Source organism: Nicotiana tabacum, chromosome 7 (genome assembly GCF_000715075.1).
Source record: "Nicotiana tabacum cultivar K326 chromosome 7, ASM71507v2, whole genome shotgun sequence".
Taxonomy (NCBI): Eukaryota; Viridiplantae; Streptophyta; class Magnoliopsida; order Solanales; family Solanaceae; genus Nicotiana; species Nicotiana tabacum.
The window spans coordinates 177,777,858-177,798,272 of NC_134086.1; the positions used below are offsets into that span (position 1 = coordinate 177,777,858).

Below are 20,415 nucleotides of genomic sequence, written 5' to 3' on the forward strand. Positions count from 1 at the left end.
CCCAAAGTTCGAATCCTTCTCATAAGCGTTTAGAAAATGAAACATAAACCAGACTGAGCCACTCAACATGAAAAGCAAAATGTTTGTGCTTTTTCTGCTTCCGTACCCTGAAACACACAGTAGTAAAGCGTCTCTTTCTTAGCATATGCTTGGGGTAGGTGTAGGTGTGACAAGTGCCAGATTCAAACAACATGACCCAAAAGATTGGGGCAAGAAAACTTTAAAAACTGGGAAAAAAACATAATTATCTTCTTATTTTGGCGACAACAATCACTGACGACGTTAGGCAAGACAAGCAGGTATGCCACTCAATAATTCGCACATGGAACGTGCAAACAAATGAATGGTATATAAATCTCTGGTAGTAGTCTATTATGCTCTCTTTGTCTTTCCTTGTCAAACTCCTAACAGGATAAACTCAACAAGCATCTGATGCAAAGACAAAGCCAACTCAGATTGAAATCAGAAACCTTCCAGAAGTACGGGAATCAAATATAAACATTAATTCCATGATACAACCGGTTTACGATATTTTTGTATTAATCCATTTAGTCGACACTAGAGGGTATTATTTGAAGAAAGTGTGTAAAACCATAAAAATAAGGTACAGTTCATCATTAATGGTACGAGGTTGAAAATATGGCAGTAAGAATGCAATCTGTAGTTGTCCAATTCACTTCATCCTTTTCCGCACTTCATACCAGTAACTCAGTGCCACCACTGCAGCAGCCACAACAACTCCTACAGCACTTTGTGCTAATATAGTGCCATCCCTCACTGTAGCCTTGGAACCAGAACTTGGGGTAAACCCTAGCTCAGATAGTTTCTTGTGTGATATGGCGTAATCCCTAAAGAAGGCATCTTCATCCTGCAATATTTAATAAATACGACATGAATCACTCAAGTTTTCCTACCAATAAGCAAATAAATGGCTCATTGTAATGGAAAGAATAGCATGTGCGCAACTTTCCTTCAAAGCAAGAACTAAGTATCGGTAATCATGTGCAGAAAGGCTTTCAAGGAAATGCATGTATGACCAATAATATGAACCACTGAAAAGTATAGAGATCTAAACAGTAAGGATCACATTCATTACTTCACACTTTGCAGAGACTTGCAGGACAAATACAAATGGCCCAGTTGGCCTGTACACATTATAGTCGCAGAATGTCTAACCAATATTTCTGACACACAGAAAACCAAATTATCTTGAAATGAATAGAAGAGATACTATCTAAATCATACTAAATGTTGTAGGTCCGTTTGAGATTGAAAAAGTAGAAGACAAAAAGTCAGTCTCGATTAAACTGTCAAACCTGTTCTTTCTGTACAATTTCCATCCAATTCAGCCAGTTAAGAACTTGTAAATTAATAGAAATCCTGAGGAACAACACCCTCCAGCTTCCCCGCATCTTTCAACTTCTCATGTCTCGCAAAAGTTCCATTTCCTACTGTCATTAATAAGGCTCTCTGACCTTTTGCATCCTACATATGTCCTTTGGTTCTATTGCTTTCTTCCAACATATATACCATAGAGTTTCAATTTAATTTCTATCCATCCTAAACTACCCAAAACTTATAAACATCGTTGGATCCCCGTACCATGCTACTTTGGTTCTCATCATTATAGGAGAGTATTTCAAATGTACCATGCTACTTTGTTCTCATCATCATAGGAGAGTATTTCAAATGCAGTTGCCTTCCTTCATCCTAAAGTGGGAAATAGCAATATGAAATACTTGGATTTCTTACTTTACATACATGTCTGAAATTTTGTGTATTCTTTCATTCCTTTCCACTCTATGCCAAAGTTAATAGGCTTGGAGTCCCTGGAATGTTCCTCCCTGCCCCTTCCAATTTAAAAGAGGGCAAAGCAGAATTCTAGGTTGTTCAAGCCCCTTCCACTGTCCATAGACAATCTGACGAATTTCCTTTGTTTTTTCTACATTTTAGGTAAGATAATCTCACGCCATTTCCTAATAGCATTTAGTAACATATTTGACTTTCTAATGCCCTTAGCTAGACGGACTGTTCAGAGCCTACCTAGAAGGCATTGCTGAGATCATAATATCATCTCTCTCAAATGTACTAACTAGGGTGCATGACTTGCATGCTCACTCTAACACCAACACCTAACACGTGCTTAGTCTGCATTGTCCACACCTATTTCTGAACATTAGAATCTAGCTGTAACCATTGATTGACTGTTTGATTATTGCTCCCAATAGCTTGAAAGCATTCATTGTCCAATTTGATTTTTGGATCTCCAATGGCAACAGCTCCAGATTTTCCAAGCACTGCTGCAATCTTTATACAAAATATCTTTTACATTTTATCCAGAGCATCCAAAACCTAAACTCAGATTAATTTTTTTTTGGGATTGCTTTCTTGTCTTCAAATCTCTTCATGTCAACGATACACAATCTCTATTTCACCTTAGCCTCTCCACCTCCAAAAGTTCTCTCATCTCTCAGCTCCAGCAGAAGCTCACTAAACCAGTAGGTTCCTCTTTATTTGCAGACAGATCCATCACCTTGTCTTGACCTCTCTAAACAGTATGAAACCCAAATTTTCAAAGTTTACCAAACTTTTGGACCATAAAGGTCTAAGACCCTACTTAAAATAAGATCTGCTGTAGTAAAGTCCTAATCATCCTCGTATAAAGACAGAAGAGCAGTCATCATTATTAGAACAACACGCAAAGCTATAAAGCAGGAAATTAAAATTCAAAACACAGTTTTAAACTAACACTTGGAGGTTATTATTCTGGAGCAAAGACTATCGACTCATATATGCATAAAAGACAGTTGATCTCAAGCACTCCCTTCTAGAAGATTAAAATCTAGAGAAGTGTCCTGTTCATCTTGCATTAATCTAGTTATAATGTGTTAGTAAACTCAAAATTGGCCTAACTTCGCAAACTTGAAACATTTAGACCACAAAAAACTTAGGTCATCCAGTTGAATTAACTTCTTCACCTTAGCATACAGCTCAACATATTGCCTGAACTCAGGATCATCCAATAAAGCTATGTCTGTGGGAAGTTTCAGTAGGCCCTCACTTTCCCCCTTAAGCAGCTCCCTGGATTCAAAAGAACGACAATACTTGTCAGCAACCGAAAAGATATTAACATTGGCATTCCCCAACAAAAAGGCTTTTGGATTTCCTTTTAAAGAAAAAGGTCATAAGATCAAACAACTAGCTTATATGCCCATATTTCATACAAAAAATATGAATTGTCAAATTTCAGCGGCTCCTTTGTCCATGGACCATCAAAGCCTGATCTCTCTGGATGTGCCCTTCCCTGCAGACAATATCAAATGAACCAATTGGTATGTGCTCATGTCACTTGCGGTTCTTAGTGCAACAGTAGAACAAATAAAAATTGAGAACAGAATCAACAACTAGGGGAAGAGAAGGTTACTTACCAGCGTATGACCACCAGATAGCGCCACTATATCTTTGTCAGACAAACCCATCCTATAAAATACATCTTTCAGATGTGGCACACCTACCATCAATCGTAAAATAATCAGAGAACCTCAACCTTCTACAAGTTCATTTTAACAAACAATTGACAGATCTAAGAGCCTGAATCTTGTTGAGAAAACACCGCAAACAGAAGAATGACTTCCGAGAAAATACTAGTGATTTTATCCACACTAATTAGTAGGTATGCCATATTCCCACTGGGAAAAAAGATTTTGCAGGTCACTGATGAAACTACTTCACGACAGCATATTAATAAAAGAAAAACAGTTCATGAAACCTTGTTTAGCATCGGGTAACCGTCCTTCCTTTGGAGAAACACTGGAATCCTATGGAAAATAGAGAGGTACAAAAACGTTAGCATTTCATGAATATCATTATTAAGTGGTTATGAATCAACAAAGGATAAAAAAATTGCTACCTTCCTACCAGGGACAAAATCAATGGTCGGACCACCAGTGACCTCAACTGCAACAACTCCTGCAAGCTAAACATGGAATGGATTTTGATAAGAGTTCAGCTCCCCTCAACTAATGTGTGCATTAACAGATCTTAATAAAAAACATAACTACCAACAGCTGAAGTGCAACATAACATGAGAACTCTCAGTTATTCATGAAAAGATCTAGGATCCCGTTTCTGTATAATATCATCGCTACAACGTGTCTAACCCAAAAAAGAAAAACACCCAGCTTGCACAAATTTAAGGTGCATTTTCATCATTACATATGAATTTGACTTTCATGTGCCATGTCAGCAAGACATCACCTGTTGTGTCAGTTATATGTTATAACCACTCAGTAAATTGTCATGCCAGCAGCATGGGAAGTAACACAGTTAAAGTGACTATTTCGTATTTACATTATTCACTCTTTCTCCACATATTGGTGTGTATAGGTCAAAGGGTATGTCCTAACTAAGCGAGGATTTCCTTTAATCTAAAAAGTAACTTCTGTAAAACGAAGAGAATTATCAAGAAACAAACATTTCCAGAAAATCTCATTTGAAATCTAAAGCTTACAAGGAAGAAGTACATTTTCCTCTCTATATACTGATCTACAATATAAACTATTGGAGAATCGCCTCACTCTTCATTAGCCACTCATTCACGTAAAGAGATAATCAAGTTGATGATCATCCTTTCTAAACCATATGAATACCACGAAAAGCATTTCTAGAAAAAGAATAAAGAAGCCACCTGGTATAGATCTGCATACGTAATCTTTGGATGTTTAGACTTCACTGCTTCTGTAACGAGAAACACAACATGTTAAAAAAGGAAATAATAATGTCATTTACAATTTTAAGAGAAACCTACATCAAATAGCGGTTTCTGGTGGACACTCACACAATTTTACATTCAAGTTTGAGACATTAAAAAAAATCATTTAAGGAAGCTAATGGGATCATTTTTCATCTTTTAGAGTTAAATTCAAAGAATTGACTGCTTTTCACTAGGGTCATTACAAGCCCATCAGTGCTTGTAGTGCCAACTCTCGTCCCCTTCATCCTTTGAGTTAGCTAATTACAACAACAACAAACCCAGTAGTTTCCCTTTCATCCTTTGAGTTAGCTAATTGAGTGAAATAATTATACCTATTCAAAGTCACTCCCCTAATCCCCTTGTCGCTCGACCTAATAACATAGTCTAATAGGTTCAATTTTATAGGCATAATCGAAAGTAAACATCAGTTGTTCTATTTGCAACACTCATTTCTGAATTCTATTGGCAACTTCTCCCCGCGCTAAACCTTTTCGAATTTAGCTATTTAAAAATAACCTACTCTAAGAGTAAAATTCCAGAAATCAATAAGTAAATACTAGTACAAGCTATTCCAAAACGATTTCAAAACGCCAGGTAGATGAAATTGCAAAAATATACCGATACATTAGTCAAACCAATAAGCTTAATTAACAGCACAACGAATGAAGCTGAACAATCAAAATTCAGTGGTTTCGAAGAAGAAAATATTACCGCAAAAGTCAAGAGCGATTTTCAATCCATTATTAGCACCGTGACTGAACTCTTCCTCATTTCTGATGGAACCATTCGGTCCACCAGTCTTCGACTTAGCATCGTATGTTCCTGCATCGTGCCATCTGCGCAGAAACATAATTGAATAAACCTAAATATAATATACACATTTTAGACATATATTATATGTGTAGAGAGAGAAAGAGAAATTACGCTAAGCGAAGCATAATAGGAGCACAGTTTTTGCTGGAGATGAGAGCGCGGAGGTCGCGACGAGCTTTCTCAATTTCTTTGAGGTACTCCGTGTCGACGATTGGCTTCGCCATTGATGGAGGAAAGGTGAATGAGGATAAGATTTTTAGGAAAACGAGAAATGGAGGCACAGACTTTGCTGTTTGTATTTGAGGCTTCAATTGGTTGTTGGAACTTGGAGCTAAAAGAGGCGGGTCAAACTAGTTTAGCCCATTTGGCATTTGGAAAATTATCCTTTTTTTTCTTTTTCTTTTTCTTTTTTTTCCTTTTATATGGACACTTATAGGCATAATATAAGGAAAGAGACTACAAAAATTAGTCTTCATTAAATTTAGTCTTCAAATTTTTTAAATAATTCTAAATTTCTGACCAGACTGATATAATTTCGTGGAATGATACTCGTTAGGGCATCTCCAAGGCTAGCGCCATTTTTTGCACTAAATTTCACACTAAAATGGTGTAACATCAAATTTACTCCAACCATTACACCATTTTTTACACCAAATCTTCTCACTCGTCTATATTATATTATTATCTTCTATTTACTTTTCATTTTTTATTTCCTTCAAACTAATACTATCTTTTTTCTTTTTTCCATATTCATTATATATAATTCACATTCACCACTTATATAATCATTTATTACAAAATTATTGTATAGGATAAATTAACTAAAAGTGAAATCATTGATAAAAGATAATTAAATAAATATTACATCATAGTCAAATTTAATTTAAGTACCACATAAATATTTAACTTTCGCCTCTATTCTCCCATAAATGCTCGATTAATGCATTACGAAGTGCGAAATGCACATCTTTTTCCTTAATTTTTTTGTGTCGAGCTAAAAATTGTTCAAATCGGTGATCTTCATCTACTACCATTTCTACCGTAGTAGCTGGACATTCACGTGCATCTTCAATTGGTGCATTAAGATCACGCTCGTCCTCAATTATCATGTTGTGCAGTATAATACATGTGGTCATTATATCACGTAACACCTCTCTTTCTCCAAAAACGTGACGGACCTGCAACAATTGCAAAACGCGATTACAAAACTCCGAATGCACGTTCAACATCATTTCGAAGATTACATGAAAATGATGCAATCGGAAAATAGTTGGCTTGTTGAGGCGATGGAAAAGTCAAGTAACTCAAGAAATGAAGCTTCGAGACAAAAAGAATACAAAGAAGAAAATAAAAATTTATTGACGATCCAAATCTTCGTGAATTTTTGCGACAAGAACAAAAAAAAATAATCGATAAAAGAAGTCAATAATTTCAACAACCACAACCACAACAATCTTCTACCCCGTTCTCTCAGTATTTTGGTAATTTTGGTACACCTGGAAATGTATTTTTATTTTATGTATTGTTAATTTTCTTTTTTAAATTTTAGTTTTCACTTTTCAATTTTAGCAACATTAGATATCTTACATTTGCATTTTTTATTTTTAAATAATGGTTATATTTCTTTTTATACAATTATAATAATAATAAAATTAACTTATAATTTTATATAAATATAATATATACAAAAATTAATATATCAAAAAATAGGATATAAAATTAAAATTATAAAGATCTTAATATAAAAATTAATTATATACACAATATATGATAAATTAAAAGTTCACAAAATAAAAAGATTGAATAAAATAATATTAAACCAAATTTAGAGTGATGAATAGTGTTGCACCAAATTTGGTGCAACACTATTCATACTCTATAATAGTGCAAGAATTAGTGTTGCATTGGAGCAAAAAAAACATTATTTCTTGCAACAAATTTGCATTTGGTGCAAGAAATAGAGTAGCCTTGGAGATGGTCTCAGTGAAAGAAACCCAGTAAAATATTTTCCAATGAAAAACACTCTCAGACCTCTTCTTAATTTAAAGTATTTTTGAGAAACTATTACATTCATAATTTGTTCGAGACATGTATGATGTACCACCTTCATTACTAGATAAAAGCCCATTAATTTAATAGTACTCCATTACCTTCTAACTTCTATTTCAATTTTAAATTTTTTAAAAAGGACAATTTCCATCACTTCAATCTTATGGACTTGCTAGTTGCTACCAGTGTTTTAAAAGGTGTTTTTGGGGCGAGCCCCAGGGAAGGCGTACCAAAAATGCCCTGAGACGATGGTGAGGGACGAAAGTCCCAAAAAGGCATACGCTCGGGCGGTTTTTTGGTTGAGGCGTTAGCCCAACAGACATCTTTTTAAAAAGGAATTAAAAATATTAAATTTAAAAGTAAACTTTTTAATATTGCTAAAAACTCTAAATTAGAAGTCTTTCCCAATTCTTTCCGCTAGTCTGCCTCTACCAAGAGCAATGATTTATCACTTTTTTTGCAACAGAAAACTTGCATTCTTCTCTGTACATCAAATTCAACATGTTTTTTTCTTCCTCCATATAAAAACATTATTATTTTGAACTCATTGCTTTCATCTCTTTTTATACATATTTCATTGCTAGTTTGTAAATATGTATATAATTAATTTTTTAAGTTCAGTGCTTCTCTTGCTCTCTTTCAAAATATAATATGGAATTATATATATGTGTGCTTCTATATGTATTGATTATATTTATATATAATTTTACTTATTTATTTGGGATTTATATTTTCATTAGAAAATACGGGATTTCACTTATATATAATTATTTGGGATTTATATATAATTTTACTTTATTTGGGACTTATATGTAATTTCATTAGATAATATGGGATTTATATATATTTACTAGTCTAGGGTATGCACTTTGCGCGTGTACCTATATCAATAAATATTTAATTTTTAAAAATTACGTAAATATTATTAAATATTGTGTTTGACTTATTGAATAAATATTAAAAATTACCTGAAAATAACGAATGTTAATCTCACTAAGCTAGCTCTATTAATAATTTTACTGAGCTAGCTAAGTGAGATTAATATTCATTATTTTTAGGAATTTATATTTTTTTAAATATTTTTTCAATAACTCAACTATATTATTTAATAATATTTACATATTTATTAAAAATTATATATTTATTGATATAGGTACACGTGCAAATAATAGAAGATATAAATTATTTTTGAACTTTTTTCCTATTCGAACAACATATTATTTTCTTTATCAAATTTGTGTTATAATTAAAAACTATATTAATAATTAAAATATATAATTAATTAGGTACCAAATCTCTTACTTTTAGTAGTATGAGAATGTTTGGCTAAGCTTATAAACTGGTCAAACTGGCTTATAAGCACTTTTTGGCTTACTACGTGTTTGTTAAAATTAAAAGTGCTTATAAGTTAAGTGCTTATAAGCCAAAAATAAACCAAAAGCTATAAGTTGGTCTCCCCCAACTTATCAAATTCTAGCTTATAAGCACTTTAAGTTTGACCAAAATATTTATTATTCTATCCCTACAATACTTCTTTTTAAAACAAAACTCTTCGTATACCCAGTTCTTTAGCTGCATATTATTAATTTCAGCACTTTTATCCAAACACATAACTGCTTATTTTTTAAATCTGTTTCAGCACTTAAAAGTATTTTTCAGCACCTAATGCTTATCAGTTACTCTAAATCAGTTAAGTCAAACGTATCATTAAGTAGATACGTTTCTTGCCTCTTATTTAAAGCCCCCTGCTCTGCATGTTTTTCCTTCAAATTAAACACACAACCCTCTACACTTATTTCAGTCTTTTCCTCTGTTACATATCTATTTATCAAAGTAATTTTATTGGGAAACTTCTTATAAGTTCCCCAATATAAGAAGAATGAATGTGAAACGTATTTTTGTTGAAATTTGTCGTTGGATACACCAGGAAAAGAAACGTTATATTAATACCTACCTTAGAGTCCTTAATATTAGAACTTCTTAAGTAATTCAAATAAGGAAATATTTAATAATAAAAAAACAAATTAATTTTAAAGTCCTATATATTAGGATAATAACCAAATTACAATTTTGTCTAATGTAAAGTTTATTTTTAAAGGGTAAAAAAGGCAAACGACATTTCGCTAAGGACCTTCGTGCTTTCAATGTAGTATATATATATATAGTTTTTTTCAAAATTTAATGCAATTTTATCTATTTAATAATATTTACTGTCATTATATTATTATATAAAATATTAAAAATTAAATACCCATGGGCTTACGCCTCACTAAGGCATATGTAAAACGCCTCGCCTTAGGCCCGCGCCTTTTAAAACACTAGTTGCTACTAGGAAACTTTCCCTCAAATTCTGTCCTTTTCAATTCTTGATATGTTGCTCTTGAATTGCCTTTGCGACCAATCTTCAATTATGTCACTACTATTGTTGGCTGCCATAGGTTGGGTGGAAAAATCGATTAGCCAATGCCTAGGATATTAAGCATTACTATAAATCTAACAGGCTATAGCGTGCGGAGCGGCCCTCGATTTAACATGCGCCAAGAGGGGGAATAGATTCTATGCCTAAAGCCTCTTCAAGCTGTTAAAATAATACTCTACAAGACAAGAGAAAAAGGCAAACTAAACAAACAATTTTGTTACGTAGTAATGTACAAAACAATTGCAAAGATTTTTCCAACGTGAGAACTGAAAAAGGAAATATTTTTGTTTTCACTCCCCAAACATCCATCGGACAATCGAAAAACAGAATAAAAGGAAAATGAACAGGTTTTCGGGCATGGAACTTGCGATTAGATCATGATGCAGTTCTCCATTGCAGCTCAACTTGAAGGCGACCGTTCTTTGAATCAATGAGGTGGTACTTCTCGTTGATCCTTTTGTTGTTAACAACATCGGAAAGGCTTATATCAATATAACCCAATACCTCCTGAGTTAAGAAAAAAATTACACCAGTATAAGTTAGCTTCAGTAATATAAACAATTAAGTGAGCTTCATTTTTTTATAGATCGAGTAAAGTGAGAGCTTCAACAAAACAATGTCAAACACAAAACCAAGATTGCAGGAAGAAACACCGTTTTATTCCATCGCCCTTCTGGGATGACACGAGAGTTAACAATGTGAAAATTAGCATTTCATATTACCTTGAAAGGTGATTAACTAAAATAGGATGCATACCATTTTATCCTAACGGAGTATTACTGCAGTGTAAAACAGTAAATAACAGATGCGAGTTTCACCTTTTGAAACAGAAGCTATATAAAATGCACCATTCCAATTACTAATATCTGTTGTTACTATTGTATGGTGACACTTCAACTGTTCAACATCATATTCTAAAAGGTCATCTCAAGTTTCCAGAGAAATACTACTTGCAACAGTCCGTTGTTCCTCCCTTAAGGCATAATAAATATCAGAAAAAGCAATTTCTGTACCTTAGGATGCAATAGGCCAATCCTTGTTGAGGTGCTGACAACTTCCAAATGCAGCCTATCATTCACAGGAGGCTCCTCCAACACAAAGGTAAAATCCTCTCCCCATCTTGGATCTCTGTTCTTCTTGACTTGCTGCAATCAAGGTGGATAAATCAAGTAAATGAATGTGAGCAAAATTAGACATAGTGCAGGAAATTTCTTGCATTTAAGTCAAAGTCAGACTAAATACATACTGCAGATCCAGAAAAGCTAAATAAACAAAATTATAAGTAAATGAACCTCCAGCAGTTTTATGAGCTACATGGATTTACTATGAGGGCGAGAATGCAAATCAAATTTGCACACAACCTTATTATGGGGAGATTTATAGTAACAGCAGAATGAAGATATACGACATTTATATTAGCCAAAAAGGCTGAGAACGGTATACAGCAGAATAAAAGATATGCAGCTTTTTAATTCAAGAAACAAAAGAATAGAAAACGAATTTGTAGTCTCATTGGAAACACAAACAGCATAGTTGCTGAAATTATAGGAATCCATCATGCACTCATAAGGATTTTGAAGACAGAATGGAAGAAATTCATCCAGGGAGTGGACAGAATGGAAGAAATTCATCCAGGGAGTGGACCCCTAGAAGCAACCTTTGATACTGCAATTTTTCTCGGAAGAACTTAAGTTTCCATAAGACATTCCCTAAGAAAAGGACGTTTTTGTGCAAAATCTATAAAAAATTTGGAGCTCCCTTACAAGAGAAGATGAAGATTCCTGCACAACCACATTAACTCAAGCAACTACTTAGTCTGACCTAGCAAGAATCTCTTATCCTAACTAGCAATGCTTTATTTTCATATAACCCAAAAATGAAAAAAGAAAGAACGAAAAAAAGAAGTTACCGCGAGCTTTTCATGCTTCAAAAAGTCGAAAAATGTTCTATACAACTTAGTAAAGTAAAAGGTCCCAGGAAACTAACATGCTTGATGGAATGGTAATTGAACTATACGTTATATCTGTGAGGCCAAGGAAGGAGATCTTGGGAAAGATGAAGTAATAATATCCACACCCAAATCTGATTTTGTCTTTTGATCTATATAATAATCTCATGATATAGGATATCACTTCTTCATGGTGACTTTTTCCTCGGCTGCTTAGCCCCTCCGTCTAACCTCTGTGATTGATGTCTCCATCTCTCTAGCTTTCTTGATACACGAGTCTCAAATTTGAGCATTTGGTAAACTTAGATAGTTTGGAAAAGCTTATAAGCTGATGAAACTAACTTATAAACACTTTTTGGCTTATATATGCGCTAGGTAAACATCAAAAGTATTTATAAACCAAAATCAACAAAATATCATAAATTGATCACCCCAGCTTATGCTTTTTAAGCACTTTCGACTTGAAAGAGCGCTTCACTACTTTATCCCTAATATTATTTGTAATCCTCGAAATAACCTTCACAAAACAAAACCTCCAACTCCCTCTCCGTTCTATTTTCAATGTCCATCCTTCTCCATGTTATTTTAAACCAAACACATCAACTGTTTATTGTCATATCAACACTTCTGTCCAAACACATAGTGACTTAGACTTAAAATCAGTTTCAGCATTTAAATGTGTTGTTACCACTTGATGTTTATCATCATCTACTTTAAATCGACAAAGTCAAACGGGCTCTTAGAAACTAAGCCAATGCAAGTTTGTGATGAAGTACAAATGCCACCACTGTCCTGGTTTAGGTGGCATAACCTGACAAGCATAAAGGTTTAGAATTACTGTTTCAAAAGGTTATCACATCAAAATTATCAATTTGTGTTCTTCAGAATGTGGTCAAGTTAGCAAGTAATATTGAAAGGAGGGAGTGAATTCTAGAGAGCTTGGATACCCGGGCTAGCGTAAAGCCTAAACACTTGTGAGGTAGAGGTATTGAGGTTGAAAGGTTGAAGATGAGTGGGGAAAGAGTTCTATAATGTCCTACCCATTTCTATCATTGTCTGTCAAGGAGAGAACAATGAAGGACTAGAAACAACAACAACAACAACAACAACAACAACCCAGTATAATCCCACTAGTGGGATCTGGAGAAGATAGTGTGTACGCAGACCTTACCCCTACCCTAGGGTAGAGAGGTTATTTCCAAATAGACCCTCGACATCCTTCCCTCCAAGAACTCCCCACCTTGCTCTTGGGGGTGACTCGAACACACAACCTCTTGGTTGGAAGTGGAGGTTGCTTACCATCAAAGTAACCCCTCTTGTCAATGAAGGACTAGAAAGAAGAGGCAATTTTGTACCTTAGTTTTTTTCTCCTCCCCTTTGAAAATAATCCTGACATATGGATTAGTATGGTGCTTTCCTTCAACATCTTGAGCTTCGTGGACCGTAATCATAAGGACGCCTCCCCCTGGTGGCGTTCCTTCTGGAACTTTTTGTACTGCATCTGACTCTTCAAATTCTTTCGGTATCTGGTCCTCCTTAAATGGTTTGTAGGTTAATTCCACCATGATCTGACCGCGGTCCTTGTCATTCTGAGTATCATTAGAATCCATGTTCTTTAGGAGATCCAGTGTCATAGTTTTCGATTCATCAGGGGTCAAATCTTTCAGAGGAATAACATTCATACCCATCTTATCATGTTTGCCAATCTGAATAAAGAAGGGCCTGAAGCTTGAGATAGCACAAAGAAGGAAAACAATAATGAATGTGTATCAAGAAACTAGAAAAGTTACCTGCTCCCAATCATAAACAGAGAGCTCCAATGCTTGTGTTTCTGGATCTTTAACGACCATATTAAATTCCTCATCCCACTCTGGATTTAAATTCTTATGCTTCACAGTGGTTTTCTTTGAAGGAAGTTTTGACTCAGTGAGCTTAACTTTTACGTAAGGATCAGATCCACCCATTAAATCTTTCTTTCTCAGCTTCATTGCCCTCAGAATCTTCACATGCAGGATCCCTACAGGTTTTTTCATTGCTCTACATGTTCGCAAAGTGAAATAAAATGATACAATTAATTGAAAGAGATTGCAAAACCTGAGACAAAGAATATGATAACAAAATCTAAAAGTAAAGAAGACATACTTGGATGGATCCAAAATCTGCACTTCTAGAGTTTTAGGCCACAGATACATGTTAGCAACCTGATCTTTAATGGTCTCCTGTTAAGAGAGTTCCACAATATTAAATGACACTTATAACAATAAATGACACTTAAGAGAGTCTGATCATGACTACGACAAAAATGTTATCCCCTGCACATGCACTTATAACAGCTGCTTTGTGTCATTAAACTCAAATCTCTATACACAAAATTTTGGTAAGAAATTCCTAGTATTCTTAACCTTAGAAGCTAAGCAACAAATATGCTTACAGTCTTCAGCAAAATACAGTAAAGGATATAGACTATTTTTCAAAATAGAGCAAATGAGAAGGCTAGAAGCATAAACTGTTCCAAAAAGAAATAGAAGACAATGGACCACCAGAAATTATAGTACCTGGACAAACCTGTACAAGCCAGGAATGGACATCAGATCAGCACCCAAAAGCTTCAAGCCAAAGTCAACATGTGGCTGTAAACCAATAAGAATCTAATAAGACAATGTTTTTGTTCATTTTTGGTGTAAAGAAAGCTATTTAGAAGATGCAGAACCTAGAAATCATAGAACACTTGTAAATGATAGAACAAGGACGTATCATTGCTTTTTGAACTGTAAATATGGCTTAAGCACAGCCTTTGCGCTGACACTAGTATACTGTTACCTTTCACAAAAAATAAGAATCTACTAAGATGTATGTCAGCAAATGCAAATCCGCCCTAATAAATTGAAATGAGTCCATAAATCTATAATATCAAGGGAAGACGCCAACCATGGTGTGATAAACTAGGGTAAACTATACGAGGGATGACAGAGGGATCATGTGGATAGAGGACTTCAGAAGGGCCAAACAGGATTGGACTTGGAGTGAGATGATGTTAAGGAATTTCGCAGCAAATATATCAATAGGAGAAGATGGCATGGCCAAGATGATATAGAGGAGGTCAAGGGCGAAGTCAGTCATGGTAAATCAGTTTAATTGGAATTAATAGGAAGGGAAAAGATGTAGTTGAGTCAGTTCAAAAGAAAAGAAAAAGAGGTAAGTTTGGAAGAATTTACAAAGTACCAATGCACTGTAAAAGTAGCTATTTCCACTTAGTATGCATGCGGGATGCAATTTTAACGGCGGATAGTCCATAGAAGTGGGGCAAAACATTGTGAGTTGGAGTTCCTCGTGAAAGGAGCATGGATAAGACAAATACCTCATGTTGCAGTGCAGCTTTACATCTATGTTATGCACACTGGTATTCTCTTGTCTAACATTTCATGGGTGCTACCAAGGTCAGTGGATAAGCAATGTTGAGGTGGAGTTTACAAAAGAGAAAAACAGCTTGGAGGACAAAGATTTAGGACACTGACTGAAAGTAGGGAGATGGAGGAATGAAACATAAATAGATTAATTTTGTTTTCCCAATATTTTTGGTGTAATTAGAGAATTTTTTATTTAAAAAAAAATAAAAAAAATAGAGGAACATGGGGTAGTTTCATACATATACATTCCCCCACCCCCTCCCTTTTTTTTGGGGAATAGTGAACCGCCACTTCCCATACCAAAGAATGACCGACCGCGCTCCTTCTTCACTTTGTTCCTTTGGTGACTCAAACCCCTGTCTTATCATGGGAGATGGAGGGTCCTTACACTAGGCAATCCCTCTCCCCATTATCTATGAATGACCCATATCCATAAATTATTCGTATACCAGCTACACGACCATAAAATACATTCTTGATTAATCAAAAAGAGGAAAGATGCCAACCCTATAACCATAGGATTATACAAGGAAACAAGACAACAGTTTGGCTTTGAAAATTTTGCTTGTTCTTTTTTCTTTCGCTCCAAACATATAAACCTCCTCTTAAAACATGTGCCAGATGCATAACCTACCTTTTCCATGAGTGACACCAGGATTTTGGCAAAACATGGAAAGCTTGGAACTAGAGGCTTCAAAGTAATACGTGGAGCTGCAAAAACCTGCAAGTCCACGACCTGAAACATCCACTCAAGCAATTAATTTTGGCCATTGTTGGCAATTGGCATTCTTTTGTCAAATCTCATCAAAATGTAAAACACCAAAACACGTAATGCAAAACCTGAACAGTTGCTTTCAATCCGAATGCTTTGACCGCAACAGTGACATTAGGATTTGCTGCCCACTTTAATGACGGTTCCATGATCAATTCTTTTTCGTCAGTAACATAGACCTTCATCCCTGCCAAGTAGAAGCATACGAAAAAATTATGATGAATTTAAGCGAAAATCAAACACAAAATCTAGTATTTTAAACCATTATTACAAAGATGAATAAGAGGCATTTGACCAAAGAAATCTACGAGGCTAGTTGATAACCGAATCCAACTCAGTAAACCATATCTTAGAGCGTGACCAACATCAATTACAAGACTACAAGAGTCCTACTTGATATAATTGCCTGTGTAGAATATCATTTCTTAGAAAAAGCATGCAGTTACACATCCCAGAAACTTATGGCATAGAAAGCATACACTACTAGGTTAAATGAATAAATTTGCAATATAATTTTTTCACATTTAAGTAAATATTTTGGGGACAGTAAAGAGAAAGTAATCATATTCAGGGGGCAGATTAAACAATTGTTTTCAAAATTCTCAATCAAAGGACAGCTAGCTAACAAGAAGCTGATCCTTTAAAGTTCAAACTCCTCTAACTTTTCTCCTCTCACCTCCAAGCTGTCCAAGGCCTTTGATAGTGAGTTTTTTATCCTTCTATTAAAGGTATACGCTACATTAGTCCAAATTCTATGGGACTTCCCAGTGATGCGATCAATTTTATCCACGTCGTACAGAAAGTAATTCTGAGTGAAAGAATGACAATAACTGCGTGCTCAACTGCTTAACCCCAAATTAGATATGAGCATGATTTTCAAAAATAAATGGATCAGCAACAAAGTGACGCACACAGTGTCAAATAGAAAGAGCACAATCAGTTAATCAAATTCTTTTCAAAAACAAATACTATGTCATTTAAGCAAAATATAACAAATGGCATGCTTCATATCTTATGCTACGCATTATTTTTCTACAGATCTCAACAACATGTAAGATAAAATAGGAGCAAATAAAATTTTTTGGTCGCCATAGAAAAGGACTAACCCTGGAAAGTAGGAGGTAAGGACCCCAAAGTTAGTGTTTCAAATTCAACAGAATCAATTTTATATTTTGGTATTTGCTCAGCAATAATTGGTGCCGCAATATCTTTTGCAGTTCTGCAAATTGCCTGCTCAAAATAGTTGAGCAATAGTTAGTTCATTTCCCTTTAACAAAGATATAAAGGAGATAGATAATGCAGAATGATGTTCAGAAGAGTACCTTGTCCAGGTAAGGCCACATATACTCGAGAAACTTGTTGAGCCAGTCCACCTTAAGTTTAGAAAATATAAAGCAAATAAAAATATATTCATTGATAAGCTACTTTAAATGCAGTTTAGACTTCTGAATGTACATACACGGTCATAATCCGGACATTTGATCCAAAGAGGAATTTCAGACAGTATCTGCTGCAAGCTTTTAGTATCTCGCTCAACCAATGGACGAATAACAGGGTCCTGATAGTTTACAGGAAATGCATTAGCTGTTCAGCCACAAAAGGAATAAAAAACACTGATTGGGTACAATTAAAAAAATGTAGCCGTTGCAAACAGATGAGGAAAAAATGAAACACCCTGAAGAATAAGTGAAACTGTTTAAATGACATGGGTGCAACCAAGTAAGTTATGACCTTTTTCCTCGGATTGGTAGTTAAGTTATGCCTTTTTGTCTTGTTGATAAACAAAGGTATTATCATTAGTAGTATAAGCTGAGCAACAAGCTGGTACTGAAACAAGGTACAATTAATCTGGTAGTTGTGGCCAATGTTCTAAAAGGCGGGGGCGTGAGGCGAGACGTTTTACCTCTGACGAGGCGAGGCGTAAGTCCCACGGATCTTTAAATTTTACTAATTTCAAGAATTTTAAGATAGCATAAAATAAAAAATAATTATAAAAATTACATTAAAATTAGAAAATTATAAAAAATAATCTATTTAAAATATTGATAAATTATAATTCAACTATGAATAATGCAAAAAGTATGACATATATCATAATATGCAAATTAGCTGCAACGTCGTTACAACTCAAACATCAAAAGTAATTCGATATGAAATCCTATATGTATCTCTTAAGGACGATATTATAATTTTATATTTTTCTTAAAATATTCCTTGTATTTAATATGCTTTCTATTTGAAAGAGAATTTATATAAAAACATAATTCACAATTGAAATATGATTCTCTAGTATCAATTATTTTTAAGTTTCAACAAGTTAATAAAGTGACACAGAATTCACCATATAATACCATGATAACTAACTATTTGTAAATAGTTACTAACTGATAATGAGCTATTAAATTAATAAGTATTGTATCTTGTAAACATGATAAAAATAATTATAAAAAAATTATGGACCATATTATATAGTAAAGACGTAACAAAAGTTAATAAATAAATACTTTTTAAAATGAAAGAATTATTTAAAATTAACTATCATAGCAGTCTTAGTGGATAGTGTGTAATAATTTTTATTTTAATTATGACATAAAATACTCCCAACTTAATGATTTATGACTAAGAAAAAGTAATTTTGAATAGTCAACGATTTATTAAGAAAATTTAAGGATTTACAAGGTTAATTACATACAATTGCATAAAGTTCTATTAGGCGAGCCCAGTACGCTGGGCGTTGGGCATGTCCGGGGCGTAAGCCCCGATGGCCGAGGCGTAAGTCTCGCGGAACTAAGCCCCACGCATAAGCCCAGGGTGTTTTACGAGTGCTCCACCTCGGGGCGAGTCCCGGACGAGTCTCAATTCTACCTTTTAAAACAGAGGTTGTGGCTTCAAAACAATAATTAAACAGCATTTTGGCATGGCCACATAAAACAAGTACTTACTGGAGAATCTCAAAAATCCGAAGACCTGGCAGAGCAATTGCCAACTAAAAACATTTGATAATCCTGTGAAACTCGTGTTCATTTACAAATCTCACAATTTTTTTTACCAAAATAGAAGTCAAATTATCTACATACACAACGTTGAAATTACAATCCATAGTGCACTTTTTGCTGAACCAAACAATTAAACCTTAGGGCAAATGTGCAGCTCCAGTATACTAGGTCAACTAGTGGTTGACTTAGCCAGTCAGATTAACCCAATTCCCAACAACAACAATAAATTGCGGTGCAGCTATTCTTATGGTGATACTAATTTTCAATTTATCAGAGACATCGCCTAATGAAATGCCCAATACACATAAATAGCAAAGGAAAACACACATAACACAGTAAAATAGAGAAATTCTCAATCCAAGTACAACTTAAACCCACAATTATAGTGTGATAGCAAGAGAAACGCAGAAACAATGACAGAAATAAAGCAAAGAGTGCAACACCTTAACATCACAAGGCTGGAAGTAGATGAACAGATAGTATCCGATCACCAAGCCAAATGAAATCCCAACTCCAAATCCACAGAAGCCTAATATAGTACTCACAAAACCCATCTCTCTAAAAAACCACACCAAAACCCAGCTCAAAGTTAGCGTTCAACAAAATTTGTCCATATGAATCTGCTCCACCTTCTCTCTTACCATATATACCAACGCCATTGATCAGGATAAATTAATATTTAGAGGAAAGGACAAATGTGTCCTCGAGGGAACTTCTTCAGTGTCAATTTAATGCCTTGGGAATTGTGTCCTTTGTCGTCTTTTCAAATTTAGATATAGATATTTCGGACAAGCTTTAGCGCAAAGGACGCTCCGGGTTAAGTGAATAGTGTCCAAATTAACTGACTCCTGAAAGGCGTAAAATGGAAAGAAAATGCACGTTAAATTTTTGAAACGCACGCGACACACGTTATGATTTATAAACTGTATTTTTGATTTTTATTAACGGGAGGTCACCGACGTTACTGCAGGCCCCAGGAATTAAAGTCACCAAAACTTTTCACTACTAACCAAGTGGATAACTTTTTCTGGCATTGTACTTAAAATGTTAGCCACTTTACGAAATGGATGAATTTTCGTTTTGACTTTAAACTTAGGACAATTTATTTATCTAATTCTGAAAGAGGGGTCTTAGTTTGTGCAAATCATGTATCATTTGGTTTGATTGGTATATTAGTTAAGTAATTTGAATTCGAGATATCGCATAAATATTAAGATGTTTGATTGATAGCATAATAAAAAGAAATTATCTTCGCATA

The 20,415-nt window shown here is 34.5% G+C and overlaps 2 protein-coding genes across 2 annotated transcripts; both read right to left on the reverse strand.

Moving 5' to 3' along the window:
- Positions 1 to 456: 456 nt before the first annotated feature.
- On the reverse strand, positions 457 to 5,962 carry LOC107775122 (L-ascorbate peroxidase 3). Its single transcript, XM_016594802.2, has 9 exons — positions 5,678 to 5,962; positions 5,465 to 5,589; positions 4,688 to 4,737; positions 3,911 to 3,976; positions 3,770 to 3,818; positions 3,429 to 3,511; positions 3,225 to 3,304; positions 2,979 to 3,081; positions 457 to 868 (listed from the first exon to the last, which is right to left on the reverse strand). Exons 1-9 carry the CDS (start codon positions 5,788 to 5,790, stop codon positions 674 to 676), a joined length of 864 nt encoding a protein of 287 aa, XP_016450288.1. The 5' UTR covers positions 5,791 to 5,962; the 3' UTR covers positions 457 to 673.
- A 4,273-nt stretch (positions 5,963 to 10,235) lies between these two features.
- Positions 10,236 to 19,796, reverse strand: LOC107775123 (synaptotagmin-1). Its single transcript, XM_016594803.2, has 12 exons — positions 19,601 to 19,796; positions 17,621 to 17,719; positions 17,484 to 17,534; positions 17,268 to 17,391; positions 16,230 to 16,348; positions 16,024 to 16,125; positions 14,538 to 14,612; positions 14,125 to 14,201; positions 13,773 to 14,019; positions 13,338 to 13,688; positions 11,048 to 11,179; positions 10,236 to 10,541 (listed from the first exon to the last, which is right to left on the reverse strand). The coding sequence occupies exons 1-12, from the start codon at positions 19,709 to 19,711 to the stop codon at positions 10,410 to 10,412; spliced, it is 1,620 nt and encodes a 539-aa protein (XP_016450289.1). The 5' UTR covers positions 19,712 to 19,796; the 3' UTR covers positions 10,236 to 10,409.
- Positions 19,797 to 20,415: the final 619 nt, after the last annotated feature.

Coding starts and splice junctions, on each gene's coding strand:
- LOC107775122 (XM_016594802.2), bottom strand. CDS start 5,790: ATGGCGAAGCCAATCGTCGACACGGAGTACCTCAAAGAAATTGAGAAA. Junction 3,512..3,769: donor GTTACCCGATGCTAAACAAG/GTTTCATGAACT, acceptor GATTGATGGTAG/GTGTGCCACATCTGAAAGAT. Junction 3,082..3,224: donor TTTGACAATTCATATTTTTT/GTATGAAATATG, acceptor TTTTGAATCCAG/GGAGCTGCTTAAGGGGGAAA.
- LOC107775123 (XM_016594803.2), bottom strand. CDS start 19,711: ATGGGTTTTGTGAGTACTATATTAGGCTTCTGTGGATTTGGAGTTGGG. Junction 14,202..14,537: donor GCTTGTACAGGTTTGTCCAG/GTACTATAATTT, acceptor CTCTCTTAACAG/GAGACCATTAAAGATCAGGT. Junction 11,180..13,337: donor GGGAGGAGAAAAAAACTAAG/GTACAAAATTGC, acceptor CCTTGATTGCAG/CAAGTCAAGAAGAACAGAGA.